Source organism: Phalacrocorax aristotelis, chromosome 2, assembly GCF_949628215.1.
Source record: "Phalacrocorax aristotelis chromosome 2, bGulAri2.1, whole genome shotgun sequence".
Lineage (NCBI taxonomy): Eukaryota > Metazoa > Chordata > Aves > Suliformes > Phalacrocoracidae > Phalacrocorax > Phalacrocorax aristotelis.
Window position 1 is genome coordinate 43233987 of NC_134277.1, and position 17669 is coordinate 43251655.

Sequence of the window (17669 nt, forward strand, 5' to 3'; positions counted from 1 at the left end):
ATTTGCACAGAAGTTGTGATTCTTTCATAACTAGGGGGAAAATTTCTGTTATAAAAAATACCTATAGTCAATTGAGTATGTTTACATTGTAGCAGAGAATTTTTGTGCTCCTAGAACTGAACAAACTGGAGTTTGATTTTGGATTGTTTTGACGTGACCGTGTGCTGCAGTTCCCTGGGTCACTTGGCGCATCGAGAAAATGCAACGTGGATTTCATGGATTGAGTTCTTAGATTTAATTTTATTTTTGTCCTTCTGCAGATCCTTAGAATTTGCACAAGATACACACCAGAACAAGACACCATGACCTTTTCAGATGGCCTTACCCTAAACCGAACTCAGATGCACAACGCCGGATTTGGCCCACTGACTGATCTCGTGTTCACGTTTGCCAACCAGCTCCTGCCTTTGGAAATGGATGATACGGAAACAGGTCTCCTTAGTGCCATCTGCTTAATCTGTGGAGGTATCGTACAGTGTGAACTCGGATGCGTTTGAAAAGGACAGACACAATAAGATCTTCATTTATGTTCTACTTGGTTTGCTTTCCTGTACTAAAACATATACATCAAACACAGATATGTAATATTATTATATATGTTATATAAAGCACCTAAAACTAAAGGTTTGTTTTCAACTGGTGATAGTTACTCGTTTTATTATTGATACTTTTTGAAATGAATCGAATCATTCTGTCAAGCGACCGATCCTATTACCTGCCTGATGAAGAACTGCAGGATGTACCCTGCTGCATGTTTTATAAGCAGTGTATGGGTGTCTGTATGAATGACCTTGGTTAGGGCAAGATGCCCGTGACGCAGCTTTTATTCACAAATATAATTGCGTGCACGCGCATATAGTTACATTCACACAGCAGTCGCTGGTGATAACTTTAGAAAAAGCATAGATTTACTTCGAAATTAGCATAGTGGCACGGATGGCGCGATTTGGGGGGGCTGACTGCAACTTGAAAGTGACATTGTGAAGTAAAATCAGGTAAAATCATAGTTTTAAAATATAAAAAGCCAAGTCTCAGATCATTTCCAAAATCATCTGTAAATTCCTGTTATTTCAATCACCCGGTCTCTCTCCTCCTTTGCAAAATCTGGACTAGCAGTAGAAACACACTTCATTTAGTTGGGCCATTTTGCTGAAATACAAACCGGCTGTTGCTAGAGGAACGTTTAAAGAACAAGACTCAGTCTTTGTTGACAACGGCCCTTTAGTACAAAATAATTCCGATTTTATGTGCCTCTAACCATAGCCCATCAAAAGCATCGATGGGTTCTGAGGTGCCGTTAATATGGGACTGGTGCATCCTGGTTTATGGGTGACGTTTGTTGTCACTCAAGCGAGCAGTGCCATCTGCCGATACCTGATGGTAGCTCACGTTGTTTTAGCATTGATACAAATTAGCTGTAATCTCTCTGCATACCCAGGTAGTTTATCGATGATGCACACAAAACTAATTCTGAAATATTGTTTGCAGCAAGGTGTTTTCCCCTTGGAGATTTTCTTATGCGATTTGGAGTTCATTAAAAAAAATATTTAAGATCATAGGAGGGATATGATGCTCTTTTACAGATCGCCAGGACCTTGAAGAACCAATGAAAGTGGATAAGCTTCAGGAACCATTGCTTGAAGCACTGAAAATTTATATCCGAAAGAGACGACCCAACAAGCCTCATATGTTCCCAAAGATCTTAATGAAAATCACAGATCTTCGCAGCATCAGTGCAAAAGGTACAGCATCTCCCAATAATTCAGCAATAGTGTCAGTGTTACATTTCAGAGGGAACTGGCTTAGAGACCTGCGTTGTTATTTTTTTAATATATCAAAGAAAGGTCCTGGCGACCTCTCTCTTCCCTTCTGCTTTATGTAGCTCCCTGTGTTTAAATTGGTTCTGCTTTAAACATACCTGGCGCTGTTGTAGTCTTCATGCAACTTAGGGTGAAAATGATTTCTTAGGTATAAGTAGGTCAGCAAATGATTAGCATGAACTCTTTGTTAGCCATTTTAAGACAAGATATAACCCTGAATTAAACTGTTGTTAATCTTTACAGGGGGGTGCAGGTCGACGTGTACTTTGTATCACTAATGGCTTTAAAAAAAACCAAAGTTGTTTACAGAAGACACCTGTGCATCCAAAATTCCCCCAAACTGTGGTCTGACGTACTGAAGATTTAGAACTGATTTGATCCAGGATCTTGGAGATTCAGCACCTCTAATCCAAGCTGACTGTGCTTACGCATGGATCAGTTTTGTTTGAACACTCTGTATGGGCTTATATGTGATTGACTGATCGTGTGAGTTGCACACAGTCAGCACTATCACATAAATTCTCTCAAGCACGGGTGTAGCTGAAGGGTTTCATTTCGCCAGAGAGGTTCCCCCGCTCCGTGCTTGTCCCTGGCGTGGGCGGCCTGAGCAGCTGCTCCCAGAGTGGCGCTGGACAGCCAGCAGCGCGTCAGCCTCCGTGCGTGCCTGTTCTGCCCCGTGCTGTGCCCTCGAAGGTGACTGTGCTCCTCTGGCGTACCCCTGTATCTCCCCAGACCCAATTTCAGATGTGTCCAGCCGTTTTGTGTATGTTCACCTCCAGACTTCTGGGGAGACATGCAGGAGATGTACCAGCCTATATACAGAGAGTCTAAAGTGCTACAATTCTTACTTTTACAGTGGTGATGCAGTTCCGCTTCCTCGCTGCGCTTACTCAGCTACAGATTTGCTACCCCTGCTAGATAAGCAAGCACATGAGCTTGTATGTACAGGTACCTCTGTAGCTGCAGATTGGGTTTATGCCCAATTTCATGCCACTAATTTCATTTGGCTTGGGTTTTGAGAAGACTTCAGGGGAGAAAAATAGCAGTTAAATCACTCAAATAAATATACTTGTTTTACATTAAAACCTGAACTGTTACACTTTAAACAATATAGATCTAAGTTAAAAGATTAAGCTACAGCTATGCTTATAAAAAGAAGTGAGCAATTTAATTGGATTGATCAGTACCAAAAGAACAACTTAGAAGGGAAACTCTGGAACTAGAGCAAAAGTGTCCTAAAAAGGAGCCGCTTACCGGGTTAGCTAAAGCTCGCAGTTTACCCTCAAGTAGAGCAAAGCAAGCTCCATCCAGCTGAACCTGCAAAATAAACTTACAGCAGTACTGAGCTACAAAAACGTTTAGGGGAGCCCTTTCCTTCTGCTGTTCTTGCTTGTGGGAGATCTATTTCTGCTCTCCTGCTGCTTTGCCAGAGCCCTCCAGCGCCTCAGAACATGGCTCTGTCCCTTTATGTCCAACACTCAAGGAAGGATTCTTTCCATTCTGACACGAGTATTTAATTAGATCGTCAGTGTTTTATACTAAATCTAAATCATACCAAAGGACTGTTGGTGTCCTGGAGGGGTGGGTGTGTCTTGAATTTCATTTGGAAAGAAAGATGTACATTAGAAGACAACGACTCCTGAAGGTACACGGTCCCGGAAAGCAGTTACGGCAGTGAGCACGAACCGAAAAGACTGAGCGTGTCCTTACGCTGGCGGTCCTCGTACAGCCACAGGCGTCTGTGGCACTAGAAGCATTGTAACAAAAGCGGTAAGCGTTTGCAGGGCTGCAGCACGAGACCGTCTTCCAAGTCCTCTTGTCCCAGTATTAAACTGGGAGTTTGCAAGACCTGAAAAATTCCCTTGGCCTGATGCAGGAATAACCCCCCCCAGACACCGGGTACTGCAGCTGACCTGCTCGGACCAGCAGAAAACAGATACTTCCCGTGGCCAAATTCAGTTCATAACGCTGCTCTGACTACAGCTGGGTTTCAGAGAGCCCCTCGCTTAGCAAACCGTAGGAGCATCAGGCACTGGTCTGTGCCTTTGCGTTCTTTGGGTTTTTTTTTTTCCTTAAACTGGTCTTCGCTGTTGGCTCACAGTCCGAGCAGTCAGTAATTGTGTGCAGTAATTGTGTTTAATCCTACGCACACCAGCCTGCAAAGCCACCTCAGTATAAAAATGCCCCTTGTTGCCCTTGACAAGGCAAAACACCGAACAGTTCGCTTCAGTGAGGTCAGGTGTAAACAGTGTCAGTGTTTCTGTGGTCTTCTGTGGTGAATTAGCGCAAGAGAAGATGCCTGAAAACTACAGAGGCAGCTTCACCAAATAAAAAGTATCTGTTTGCCTGAACTTGTTCTTTTGTAAACCCATGGGCTGTTAAATTCTGATTCTTATTTCACAGTTCTCTGTACAGGCAAGAAATGTTCACACGTCTCTTACAGGATTCGCCTCACCTGTTCAACACAAATCAGCCAGAATTTTTCTCATTCTGTAGTCTTTGCAGATCCAGGCCCGATTAAAAACTGTGACGTGCATTCCAATTTATAGACATCCACATGATCACGGCTGAATTTTTTTTCAGTATCATTTAATGCCATTTTGGTTCCTTCTGTGAAAAGCAGCAGTTCATCCAATTGACCTGTTTTGTAATATCAGTTGCCATGTCATAATTTTAAATTATTTTGTTAAGGAGGCCTCATCTCATGCCTTTCCCTTGTAATGAATGAAGTTGCTCGCTCACTTACTTATGTAATTTTGTATGCAAGAAGCATAGAAGGAGACAGCAAATCCATTAAAATAACATACCCTGAAATTACCACGGATGATGCTAGTAGGAAGGAAAAGGTAGGAGTCACACTAACGGAAAGGGCTTTTTGTTTCCTTTTTAAAGGTGCGGAACGTGTCATTACATTGAAAATGGAAATCCCTGGATCCATGCCACCTCTTATTCAGGAAATGTTGGAGAACTCTGAAGGACATGAACCACTGACCCCCACCTCAAATGGAAATACTGCAGAACACAGTCCGAGTATCTCACCGAGTTCAGTGGATAACAGCAGTGTCAGTCAATCCCCCATGGTGCAATAAGACATTTTCCAGCTACTTCAGACATTCCTAATACCTTATGTACAGGGATGAAAAGCAAGAGAAACATTTTTACTGCTGCTTAGTTTCTGGACTTAATATATATCTATATATGTATATATATATAGATAAAAACTCAACAAGGACCAAGAAATTTTCATATGTATCGATATATACTCCTTGCTGTTTAAACTCTTAAAACTAGAAAATGCAAACTTTTGAAACTCTAAATCAGCCATTTCATGCAAAAAAAAAAAAAATAGTTAAGCTTCTGTTTTCTCCTCTGAACACTCAAGAGCGCATGGTGACAAGACAGATCTCAAACTTTAAATTCTGGTTGCATTTCTGATGACTTTGTACATACAAACGTATGGCTGTACTTTCTATACTGGATGTTTGGTGCTTTCCTTTTGTCTCTCATACCCAAACCGATCAAGACACCAACCATGGGAAATGGACTACTGTTCACATCCAGAAAAGGAAGTTTAAAGGACCGTCTGGTTGAGTTGAATATGAAAACTTGTCTTTGATGCCCTCAGTTTACATCTCCTTCCTTGTAAAAAGTATACAAAAATTCACTGTGCTAGCGGCAGCAGTATCAGCATTACCTGCCAGAGCAGTTATTCAGATGTCATTTGTTCCACTGTTAATGTCACTTTAAAATTCAAAGAAGTGGTTTCTTACCCAGCTGGTGCCCTAGCTACACAATTAACTACGGCATTTCTACAGCAGTGAGGATAGCCTCCAAGGCAGAAACACTTTTCAGTGTTACCGTGTTTTTGTTTACTTGTTCACAAGCCATTAGGGACACTCGATGGGATGATAAGCAGCAGACTCATTTACAGCTTCTGAATCAGTGAGTCTAGGGTATTTCCTTAAGAATCAACTGCCAGGAATGAGCCGGGTTATCCAGCCTTCCTGGTGCTAGGGAAGTACAGCTAGGACTTCCAGAAACACAAGGAGAGAATCTGCCTTCTTGGCCTTGTTAAATCACCATGAAGCAGAGTGAAAACTGTGGTAGAATGGTTAACAGATTTAAAAGTGTCAGTTTCTTAGGTTTCATTTAAAGCACTAGTGGATTTTTTTTTTTTTTATATATTCTAGCAAGTCTGTGATGTACTTTCACTGGCTCTGTTTGTACATTGAGATTGTTTAACAATGCTTTCTATGTTCATATACTGTTTACCTTTTTCCATGGAGTCTCCTGGCAAAGAATAAAATATATTTATTTTAAAAAAAAGCCAAGTGTGTAGAAGTACTCCCTCTAGCCCAAATTTTACACACACACACACACACGCGCGCGCGGTAGTTTTCCATTTTTTAATGTTTAAACTTCATTTCAAAAAGCAGGTTTGCTGTTTGCAACCATGACAATTAAAATGTGCTTTAGCACAGCTGTCTAGAACATCGCTACAAGCCAGTCAGACAAATACATGACATTTCAATGAGTAAAAAAGAGCATAAAACTGTAGGTGTAAGAACAAAATGTTAAAATGCCTACACACAATAATAAAAACCATCAATTACATTATCACATAAAATAAGTCAAATGTACAAAAGTTTGCGACAGAAGGGACAAAAGGACAACACAAGATATTTGTTGGAAAACATTTGTGTGCTCTTTGGGCACTTAATTAAACATATCAAAATCGTCGTCTTCATCGGACTCTGCAAAATATTTAACTTCTTTTCTAGCCCGGCCTGTCCGTGGCTTTGGGGCAGTTTCGGAAGCGAAGCCTGACTGAAAGATTTCCACATCAGAGTCCTGGTCAAAAGCGGCCTTCTTGGCTTTCTTTAGAAAAGAAAAGACGAATCAGTTGTGATGCTGTGTATGCTTCCCTTTTCATATTCCAAATTGAAGGAACCCTTCTAACACAATTATGAAACACACATTATTCCCCATTACCATATTAGCAACCTACAGTACTTTTACGGGAGGTAATCCATTAGGTTCTTTTTACAAGGAGAAAAGGGCATGGATGGAACTGACCTTGCTTGGTGTTGATTTAGGTGCTTTCTTCCCAGGGTTGTATTCACCTTCATTTTCTGAACTGGATGCTTTCCTTTTCTTTGCCCCTCTACCTTTTCCTAGGTGAGAGAATATGATTTAATTCTGGTGTTTGTGGTTTGTTTTTTTTTTTTAACTAAAACCCCAGAGTTCAGCAAACTGAAAAAAAAAAATAATCTAGTGAAATTACATTACCATGTAGCTATACTAAAGCTCAAATTTAGTTTACAACTCAAGCTTCTTCACAACAGCAGTGAAATACAATATATTTTCTTTTCTCAGTTTTAAATCCTTTATGCTTCTTCCAAGGTTACCCTTCACCCTAGCAATTCGAGCTGTTGGTTCAAGACAGGGACAAACTTCATTAGACCAACGACTTCTAGGCTTCTGAAGTACTACAAGTCCTCAGTCACCTTCTGTGCCGATTACACAGCATTAACTCAGCTTTACTATTTAGTGAATTTACTGTTAACCTCATCAACACTGGCACAGCCTTTACAGCGTCCTCTGATTACCCTCCTTGGTTTGCTGTGTTGTGAGGACTTTGACAACTAAGACTGGGCTTACCAAAGAATTGGGTTAAAAAAACCAAAACAAAACCAAAAACCAAACCAGAAAACCTTACTTACTAGAATTACTACCAGAATTTTACTGTCTTGTAAAAAGCTGAGATCAAAGAAAATAAGCAGCATCAGTTCTACTGGATAAACAAAAAAAACACCAGGGGGGAACAGTACAGTAAAGGTCCGATAAAAAGTTGACGCATTATTTGCCAAGCAAAGTCAGTACCCTCTATTTGTCACAGAAAAGGTTCATTGTTGAGTATTCTACTAGTGATAAATTTACTAATAAATCACTGTGGTTCTAATTTTAGAGTCACTAGTTCTGCTTTCTCATAAAAATGATTGTGAACCTGTGTTACAGAGAGCACAGATGTGAGTGCTGAGCAGCGCAGCACCAAAACACTTACCTTTGGGCGCTGCAGTCTTCTTTGGAATGCCAAATTCTGAATCGGAGTCAGAGTTCACAGTTTCCACCTTCTTGGCCTTGGGAGCTCTTTTAGGTTTAGGGGGCACATCTAGTTTTGCTGTTAGAAGTTAGAGATACTAAATATGTTAAATTCACATATTGGTTAGAAGTATTAAATTTTATTAGATACTCCAATTACAGCATAAATGGTGCATATTAAAACAAGATGAGCGGTTTCTGCACTTGGGGAAAACATACTTCAGCTTTTAGGCTAAAGCTGTGTGGAATAAACAGGAGGTTCCCTTTGTCATACTTCAAGATCTATCAGTGCGTTTGGTAAGTTCCAGTGTTTTTGATTAAAGACTGTTTTTACTCTTTTTGAGCACAAAAAAGGTTACCAGTAACTAAAGCAGCAACACAAGATCTCCAAGTTGGATATTTTAAACACATTTGGATACATTACAGTGTTCATGGATACAGCTTGCTGCTTGTGACATTTTTGCCTTCACAGTGATAAAACTGCATGCCAGCCTTCCCCATGATCACTGCAGGAGTTTAAGACAGTGCATCTGACTCTGTGACACTGTTTTCTGTCAACCTCAGTGAAAAGGAACTTCAGAAAAAGCAGAAAGGACAGGAAGAGGACGTATCTGTGGATTTCTTAAAGAATGTTAATTACTGCCACACAACTAGCCTTGCCATCTTTAAGAGACAGTCATCAGTATGTTCACACAACAGGTGACAAGGGATAGAATCATAGAATCATTTAGGTTGGAAAAGACTCTTAAGATCACTGGATGAAGCGTTCCGTATGCTCTCTGGGTATCTCAACTGGGAAAAAACCAGCTGTATTAGCATAAAGTAAAACTAAGCCACAAAGACATACCAGTAAGCCTGGAAAAAGTACACAGCAACTGAAAGCAGAAGGAACACTTTCTGTAAGTGTCACCAAAAGTAAGTAGCTAGTTATGAGTGAAGGAGAGGGCAGCATTACCTGAAGGTACATGGTTTTAGGTCCCATAAGGCAGTGAAGTCCATCATACAGGAAACAGCTTTTCCAGCATAAGAACCATAGACTATGGGGCAGGGAAGGGAAAGATTCAAAAGTTTCATCAACTTGAAACTGTGACCAAGAGACTCTTAGTAGAAGGGATCCATTTTAGATCTAGGTGACATTGTGTACATTTTGGTCAGGTAACTGTGCCTTACTTAGTTCCTCATGCTGTTCCTGTGCAGTGTGCATACCAGACAGAAGCCAAGTATGCGCCATCAACAAGTACTACTCAGCACATGTGCCATGAGATGTAACAATCTTCAGCAGGCCCTGAGTCCTTGAGTTTGTTAACTGATGTTAGAAGAGAGGCAGACTTCTCACTGACAAACACGGAAATGGGGAGAAGGAAATAACTGGGGAATGAAGGAGAGGAATGACACGCTGCCACAAACACTGCACTTGTTCTTCTCTTGAAGCAGAGCCTGTCATCACCAGTCAACTCCTGTGAAGTCTGCCTGCAGAACACCAAGTCCGAAGGACAGCAAACCTCTTAATTGTTATCTGGTGGCTGAAGCAGTAGTGTCCATGGCTTCCAGAACATGCATCTCCCTCTGTACTAACAACGGGATTCTGAACCGCTACCTTAGATTTTATGCCTAATGCCTGCACAAGTGGGAAGGATCACTGACAGCAACTATACCGCAGTCAGCTCAGCCAAGCTCCTCACTAGGTACCGTGACATGAAATGGAAGTCTGCAGTGGGGTCAACGTACACAGGCTCTGAAGAAGCCCAGGTTTTTGGTAGAAAGTTCAGGAATGGTATCAGTCCTACAGCTGATGCAAACAGTATGTCTCACTGCTAGAATCTCAACAGTTGGCTGCGATATTCAAGGTGAGCAGCTGCTTATAATCAAAGACTAAGACTGCTTTTCACATTTCCCTTAGGCTTACTATAAAGCACTAGAACCACAGGCTACTCGAATAGTGCATGGAAAGCAAGCTCAGCAGTCCCTTGATCCTCTGCAGTGGACACCAGAGGTCAAGAGACTTCATCTCAAATTGATTGAAGTCTGAAAAGACGCTGAACTCATACCTATTCCTTTATTTCTTCTCATTGAGAAGGAAATGTGGCTGTACAAATAGCAAGGCACAACAAATGGTTCTTCAGTTTCAGCTTTCTATCCTTACAAATCCAAGCTCTGAAGTCACAGAAAATCAAACAACTCTGGAACAATCGTTTCTGCCACACAACAGGCATTCCCAGTGTGAGTGTGAGTGGATGGAACATTACAATACCAGAAAATGGGTTTTGAAGAGGCTGCTGATGCAGGGCATGAAGACTAGAATCAAGGAGACTAATAATAGGATACTAGAAGGCCGATGAACTAAGCATGTTAGGTCATTGCTGCACTGTCAAACTGTGATCATGAAACTGTGGTCAAGTCTAATCTGGGCAAAGGAGAAGAAATGAAAACTGGTGAAAGCAACCTGTCATATTGTCATGCACTGAGAGGGAGACTCTGTCCCTAAGGCTACTCTGAAGGCAAAAATTTAACGTTTTCTTGAAAGAGAGCCTGTTTATACCTATTTTGTGAGTGTAAAAGTTGATTAGAAACTCGGGAACAGATCACAACTGTATTTTAAGGTTTCAAGTTAGGTTAATAACATCACATCCAGGCCTTCAAAAAACAGAAGGGAGAAAGAGATTGAATGTTAAATTGCATCCATACCTAGCTACTGCACACAGAGTTCTCTCTTGGATTTACTGGAGTATGTAAGTTTAACATAAAAGACTATTCTATTAGAGATCAGCTATTTCTGTAAACAATCTCCATTTATTATATGATACAACTTTACTAGCTGAAAGTGTTTGAAAAGCATTCAGACATTCACTGATTCAAACAGTTTCCAAATTAGACACAATGCAGCAAGAAAGAAGTTAGAAATAGAGAAGCAGTGGGGGAGAGGATTAAAAGATGCTGCCATTCACTGGTACCTAATATGAACACAAGAATTTTTTTTTTCCTAATTTTTAAGAGAGTAAACTATTTTAACTGGCTGCTTTCTTGCAGATTTCCTTGAGATATCTTTTTTTGGAAGAATCAGTACATTAAGTTCCGCTGCAAGTTGGTCAAAAGAAGTTGTAAAACACAAAGGCCACAGTATCACAGGAAAAAAAAATGCTTTTGGAGGACAGAAGATTGAGCAGCAAGAAAAAAGAAAATTATCTGAAAGACATACAAGAAGGCAGGCAAAGATCTAAATGCAACAAACCCCCCCCAGTCTATCATGTGCCAAGAACTGTATTTTATAACCTATTTAAACTTCTATTAGGTAAGAAAAAACATAATTTTCACCATTAATTATGGCAAGCATCTAGCATAATCTTTAAAACACATTTAGAAATAAGTGCAAGTCTTTCTCTTAAAAGTAGCACTAACAACCAATAAGCCAATACTCCCCAAGGTAGACAGAGCAAAAAACCCCATATTTCTACAAACATCCAAGCACAACCACAAAACTAAATCCAAATAATAAACACGCTCTTCTTGGAATTGTCCTTAATTCCACAAACTAAGGTCCTGCAAGATGCCAGTTCTAAAGGCCTGACTAGTAATTGAAAGAATTTATACCTCTGAAGTTTGCAGAGAGCCTTTCATCCTCTGTTTCAAGAAGATAAACAAATGTGCCAAGTGCAACTTACTGTGATACCCTACTTAGGACATAAACATTTCTTGAGGATTCCTCCTTTGCACTTGCTCTCCTTCCTCTTAAAGTAAGTAAGTTAGATCCATTATAAAAGACTATCTTCAACCCAAAGGTCATAATGTTACACTTATTCCCTGAGGGTAAAACCTGCCCATTAGTTAAACTAATCAAATGCTGAAGACCAACTCCAGTAGCCAGTGGAAACAAAGAAATTAGTATCATTAAGGAGCTGGAAGAAGTTCACACCCTATGCTGAATTTCACTGAGTTCAAAATAAATGAATGCAGTTCCCAGTTTGAAGATGTGAAGAATCAGTGCAAAGGTGGAGGAGACGAGTTTTAAGTAAATGGGTTGGCTTACAGGACAATCCTATACGTACCCTTTTTAGCAGCTACTGTTTTACTTGGAATTTTCTCTGTTTGTTTTGGGGCAAAAGATGATGAGAAAACAGGAGCAGAATCCTCTTCGTCACTGTCCAGTTTTGTTGTATCTACAGTCACAGAGTATGTTTAAAATAAGATTTGTTCACTCCATATTTTAAATCATGAATATTAATTACAGTCAAAATTAATCTCAAAAAAGTGCTTCTGAAACTACAGGTAGGCTATGGATGTACTGTGACTTTCTTACCTATGACACAGGTTTTGTTCCTCTAAGGATCTGAACCTCCTTCCCCTTTCCCTTTTATAAATCTGGACATACTACTTCTACAGCTACTGTGTTGAGTTTGTGTATACCACATGAACTCCTCAAATTCCTTAACAGTTGCTATAAGATTAAATAGATCAGTGAAAACAAGCTCACCATCATCTGTCTTCTGAGAGTACGATGGAAAAGAGAAGATGTTCCCGAAGTCTTGATTTTTCTTGTCTTGAGACGTTTTTCTACTTCCAAACAGGAAAAAGAAATTATATGAGTTGCATTAACTACATACTGAAGTATGTAGACATTATAATATCCGTATGAGATTAAATTCCTGTTTTAGCACTACAAAGCATTTCTAGCATTTTTGTATATGCTTGCAGCAGTCAAACCCTTAAAATCACCATTCAGCCATGAACTTCAGGCATTTTTTTCTACAATTCTATACCAGACTGGCACAAGATCGAAAACGGAGAATCTTACAAAGTGCACTTTAACAGATGGTTTTACTGAGGGTGTGCCATAATTTGGTAAGTCATGCTTACCTCTACATAGGTCAGTTGCAAGGCTGAGATAACACACACTTAAAATGTATACATTTCTGAGGAGGAATTAATTTTACATGGTACACAGAGTAGTAACAGGTTGATGCTTCTCAGTTTTGTTCAGAGACTTCTGTATTCAAAAAAAATTATTATGAAGAAATACTCCTGAGTTACAGTACTTACTCTGGAGATGGCTTTGATTTGGCTGGGGAGAAGTCATATTCATCTTTTTCTAAACTGTCTGAGGGAACAAACTCATCCTCTCTGTCATTTGTAACTGGAGAGGCTTTTACTTTGAGCTCATCCAAATCATTGTTATTGTTGGCATCGTCATCATCATCGGCATCATCATCTTCTTCTGAGAAGTCAAAAGTATACTTGGGCCTCTCAGCTAAAAATAAATCACATATATACACAATACATATATATACAAGATAGTTGTTTATGTTAATACATGAATTAAAGTGGAAGTCACTAAACAACCCTAGCCTCAGAGTATATAAGACAAAAGACTTGGGAATAAGAAACTTGTTTGAGCCTGAAAAAATAAAGGGACATAATTTAGAGTGTTTCCAAACATCTAACACCACTTGCAGCTTGCTCAAATACCTGCAGCTAATGGCATTATAATGTCATCACTGTGTAAGTACTTTTAAGGAATGAGAATCCTTCACTTACGATTTAGGTTTTCTTGAATCTATCACTTGAGCATTCTTCCTAATGAAGTGCTTGAAAAAATGATCAACAATTTTTCCAGAAAAATGTATGTGTTTTTCTTAAACTATCAAATATTTATGTGTTTTCCAAAATTGCAGTCTGATATTTTTGCTCTTCATAGACTGTTCAGAATTTTTTTAAAATAACTTTTTACTAACTGTTTGGACTTTTGGGCCTTATTTGACAGTATAATTGCATTAATTTTTTTTTGTTTGTAATGGTATTATCTTCTCTATTTCTTCTATAATTCACTAGTTCTGTGAGAAACTTGTATTCTAGTGTTTAAGATAAGGGTAAAGATTTCTGGACCAAGTTACAAAATCCTTCATATCAGCTCTTAAGTTCCTGGTCTTGACATTAAGATTTTTTTCACTAACCTTACAGTAAGGAAAATGTAATGCAAGCTATCTGTATGAGATAAAGCTGTCATAAAGGAAGGTTATGGTCAAAGGAAAACTTTCAGTCACAATGCGCAATTCACAAAAGCTTGGGTACCTGCAGCTCTCCTCAGCAGAGAGTCTCTTGGAATAATCACAGGCTCATTCTCTTCTAAATCACTTTCAGATTTGGATTCATCATCTGACCATGGGTTTCGTTTCTTCACTTTCTTTGCACTGGACTTTGTAGATGATGGTGTTCTTCTTACCCTAGTACCTGCCATAAGTTAAAGCATTTATCACAGTCAAGGTAAAAATATTTTCATCTTTTCTAATCAATTATGATTCTATAAATTTAGCATAATTTTTTATCTTAAAAAGTTCTCCTTTAAATGTTGTAAATTTTCTTCTCCTTCCTGAAGGAAATTTTAACTTGATGAAATTATTTCATACAGAACCTGATCTGCTGCTGCCAAACAAATCTGGTTTATGACTGAAAACATAAAAGTCTCTAATCTGAAGTTTTAACTCCTCTACAGTCAAACTTCCTTTTTTTTTTTTAAAGGTTGCTGGGATTTTCCAGGAAAAGAGCAAGCAGTTTTCCATTAGTCAGGGAACACGATCAGGAACAGTTATTGAAAAAATCCAGTTAGGACGGGAAGCAAATGTTACCCTATTGGGGAGTAACAATGCGGTCAGTCAATTGCAGGGCAAGTTCAGGTCAATGCTGGGCTAACTGGCTCTGGCTCAGCACCAGCTAGGGTAGATTTGAGCTGCATGTAGACAACTCAGTTGTAACTGTACTCAGTTAATCTACTCAGGTTGGATAATCCCCTGAAAAATTAAAACCAGAGCTAGTCTCAGAAGTATTTGTGTAACCACTTTTTATTCCCTTTTTTAAAAAAAATAAATCACAAAAACAGAAAACTCAAACATTCTCTTCTATCTTTAGCTTTCTGTTTTGTTGCTGCCCTGTACTGGCTTTGTGTGGCAAAGTTCTGGTAGCAGGGGGACTACAGGGGGAAACTGCTAGAGGCCTCCCCTGTGCCTGCTAGAGCCAATGCCAGACGGCTCCAAGACAGACCCGCCACTGGCCAAGGCCAAGCCCATCAGCAACGGTGGTAGCACCTCTGATAACTTATTCAACAAGGGGGAAGAAACCCCACACAACAGCAACTGCAGATAGAGAGAGGAGTGAGTATATGTGAGTGGAACAACCCTGCAGACACCAAGGTCAGTGAAGAAGGAGGGGGAGGAGGTGCTCCAGGCACCGGAGCAGAGATTCCCCTGCAGCCCGTGGTGAGACCATGGTGAGGCAGGCTGTCCCCCCCAACAGCCCATGGAGGTCAGTGGTGCAGCAGATATCCACCCAGATGACCCCACACCAGAACAGGCGGATCTGCCCAAAGGAGGCTGTGACCCCATGGGAAGCCTGCACTGGAGCAGGTTTGCTGGCAGGGCTTGTGATCCCACGGGGGCAAGTCTGCCAAACCATAACACGCATAACTTTTTAAAAGTCAGAATGATTATGTCAATAGGAAAATATATTTATTTAATCAAATTTTACAATCCATACGATTACTCAGACTGAAGGCAAGTGCCATGTCCTTCAAAGTCAGACAGCATGCAAACTAGAAATTTCAGTTTGCACAGAATTAGTCTAATTATGTAAAAAAAAAAAATCTATTTTTTTACTCACAAATTCAACGATTTGGACCCCCCAAAAAATCAAACGTAGAAAACATAAGATCCACCACCCCCAGCAAAGCAGCCTACATAACAGAAATTTCAGCAGAGTACTTTCGAGTGTTTCCACACAGCTCTTTAGGGAAGAAAATCAGATGAAGTAGTGATTATTGCGGTATATTTCCCTTCTCACTATGTGTTAAAAATGTATTTAATGCCCAATTAGTACACACAACTAAGGTTAACTATGGCTGTGTAAGGATCTTACCAGGCTCCTTCTTCTCTCTCTTAGGTTTAGGGGGTTTAGTTGCTGTGGCTGATGTATTCAGAGAGTCATCCCCACCACCCTCAACTGGCACACCACCAAATTCTTCATCAAATTCCATTTTTATTGCTAAAGAATCAGTTTCACCCTAAAAACATAAAAAAGTTGGGCAAAATAAAATAAATTTCACCTTTATATTTCAAGATAGAACTGGAATAGCTTTGTAGAAGGTAATAAATTAAAGCAGACTAGTACATTGGAATTAGTTTAACAGTCTTGGGAAGAAGAAATCTCAACAAAAACACCTGAACAAGTAGCCAGCAGAGGCTTGCAAATGTAAAAGAAATCCAGTATTAACTTCTTCATACATTAGGTCAGCAAAACAATATAAATACACCTTTAATGAGGTCTAGCTGTTTGGATTTATGCTATCAGAGTAGAAAAACTATAGCGGTTAAGTAATAATCTAAAGTAATACACCAATGGTTTTGATTTACCTTTTTCTTTTTCAGCAGTTTCCTACTGGCATCAGCTTTCATGGCGGATGTAATCTGTGGCACTATTCTTCTGCCAAAAGGTGACGGCATGGTCTCTTCCAACTGAAGTTTCTTCATCTTGGGTTTACCAACTTTGCCTTTTATTGGTTTGCCAACCATGCCAGCCAAAACATCTTCTCTTTCCTGTGCTTCTACTTTCTAATAAACAAGTGGGGTGGGGTAGGGTAAACACATTCTTTTTTAGTGAGGACAAAGTGGAACATGGTAATTATTTAAGATTCATCTCCTTTTAACATGTAGCATAAGACATCCCTTAATTCTCACTTGAATTGTAACACACTTCCCAGTAATGGAAATACAACCACTTAATCTTGGTAAGTTCTTCATTACCCTGTACAGTTAAAAACTACACTTTTAATCAAGATTAAATAAATAGGAAATTTTGGACACTGCTAGATGGAAAAGTCTTTCTTTTATCAAGTTTCTGTTTCTCATGTATGTGTCTGGGTAGTAACATAACTTTTCAGTATTTCAGTATTTAATTTAAGCAGCTAGTTTCTAGAGTAATTTTTAAGGCACATTTTCTAGTCCTTTAACCAGCTTTTTTTCACAGCTTCGCATTTGACAATACTTATTACCTCAAACTATAATTATTATCAGTTACTACTCCCAGGTTTTGTGTCATCTGAAAGCAAATTTTCTCCTGGTCATTTTTCTGACTTGGAAAAAAACATTAAATTGTATAGATGCAACAGACAAACCCTGAGGAACACAACTAGGAACACCAATACCCAGTATTGATTTGCCACTTATCTGGGGATCTATCTGCTTTTAATCCAAAATGTGGTGATTTAATTTTTTGCTTAAATTTTAATACTTCTAATTAATTAATGTTTTAAATTAAATTAATTAGAAGTTAATATTTTTAGAGATATATATAAAATAAAACATACTTCAAGCTCTTCAACAAAGGCTGCTAAATCTTCTTTCCAGAGATCTGAAGAAGATTTCCTTTTAAGGTCATTTAGTTCTCTTTCCTAAAACATGAAAGTAGTATATAGAATGTAAGTTACTAAGTTACAACTAAAGTAAATACTATCAAAACTAAACATTCACAGTTAGACACCTCAGTAATTACTATATAATTTTAGAACAAGCCTTCCATGGTGACCAACCTTTGAATCTCTCTGCTTAATTAACTCTTCTACTTTCTCTTTCGTAAGTGACCACAGAGACATATTTAAGATATAGTTAAAATCAGGGCCAGAAGTTGAGGCAGAAGCAGAGGATGCATCATCATTCAGGTTCTGCGGGTCCTCCTCTTCTGCGGCCTAAAGTGAAATATTCACAATTA

General features: G+C 39.2%; 2 protein-coding genes across 9 annotated transcripts in view; one reads left to right on the forward strand and one right to left on the reverse strand.

Annotated features, from left to right (window-relative positions):
• Positions 1-6146, forward strand: part of RARB (retinoic acid receptor beta) — a 337838-nt gene extending 331692 nt beyond the window's left edge. For all 7 annotated transcript variants that reach the window (XM_075083266.1, XM_075083264.1, XM_075083263.1 and 4 more), the window contains 3 exons: positions 261-465; positions 1584-1742; positions 4713-6146. In XM_075083266.1, the coding sequence (XP_074939367.1) occupies positions 261-465; positions 1584-1742; positions 4713-4909 (561 nt within the window). In that variant the 3' untranslated portion in view covers positions 4910-6146. The remainder of the gene's footprint in view (positions 1-260; positions 466-1583; positions 1743-4712) is intronic.
• A 66-nt stretch (positions 6147-6212) lies between these two features.
• The window catches only part of TOP2B (DNA topoisomerase II beta), a 64227-nt gene continuing 52770 nt past the window's right edge, over positions 6213-17669 (reverse strand). The window contains exons 26-36 of one of the 2 annotated variants that reach the window (XM_075083261.1): positions 17491-17646; positions 17269-17352; positions 16316-16513; positions 15822-15966; positions 13986-14144; positions 12957-13164; positions 12391-12470; positions 11966-12076; positions 7885-8001; positions 6897-6994; positions 6213-6698 (exon numbers count right to left, since the gene is read on the reverse strand). In XM_075083261.1, the coding sequence (XP_074939362.1) occupies positions 6537-6698; positions 6897-6994; positions 7885-8001; positions 11966-12076; positions 12391-12470; positions 12957-13164; positions 13986-14144; positions 15822-15966; positions 16316-16513; positions 17269-17352; positions 17491-17646 (1518 nt within the window). In that variant the 3' untranslated portion in view covers positions 6213-6536. Of the gene's footprint in view, positions 6699-6896; positions 6995-7884; positions 8002-11965; positions 12077-12390; positions 12474-12956; positions 13165-13985; positions 14145-15821; positions 15967-16315; positions 16514-17268; positions 17353-17490; positions 17647-17669 lie in introns of both variants that reach the window. The other variant, XM_075083260.1, reaches the window with a different exon arrangement.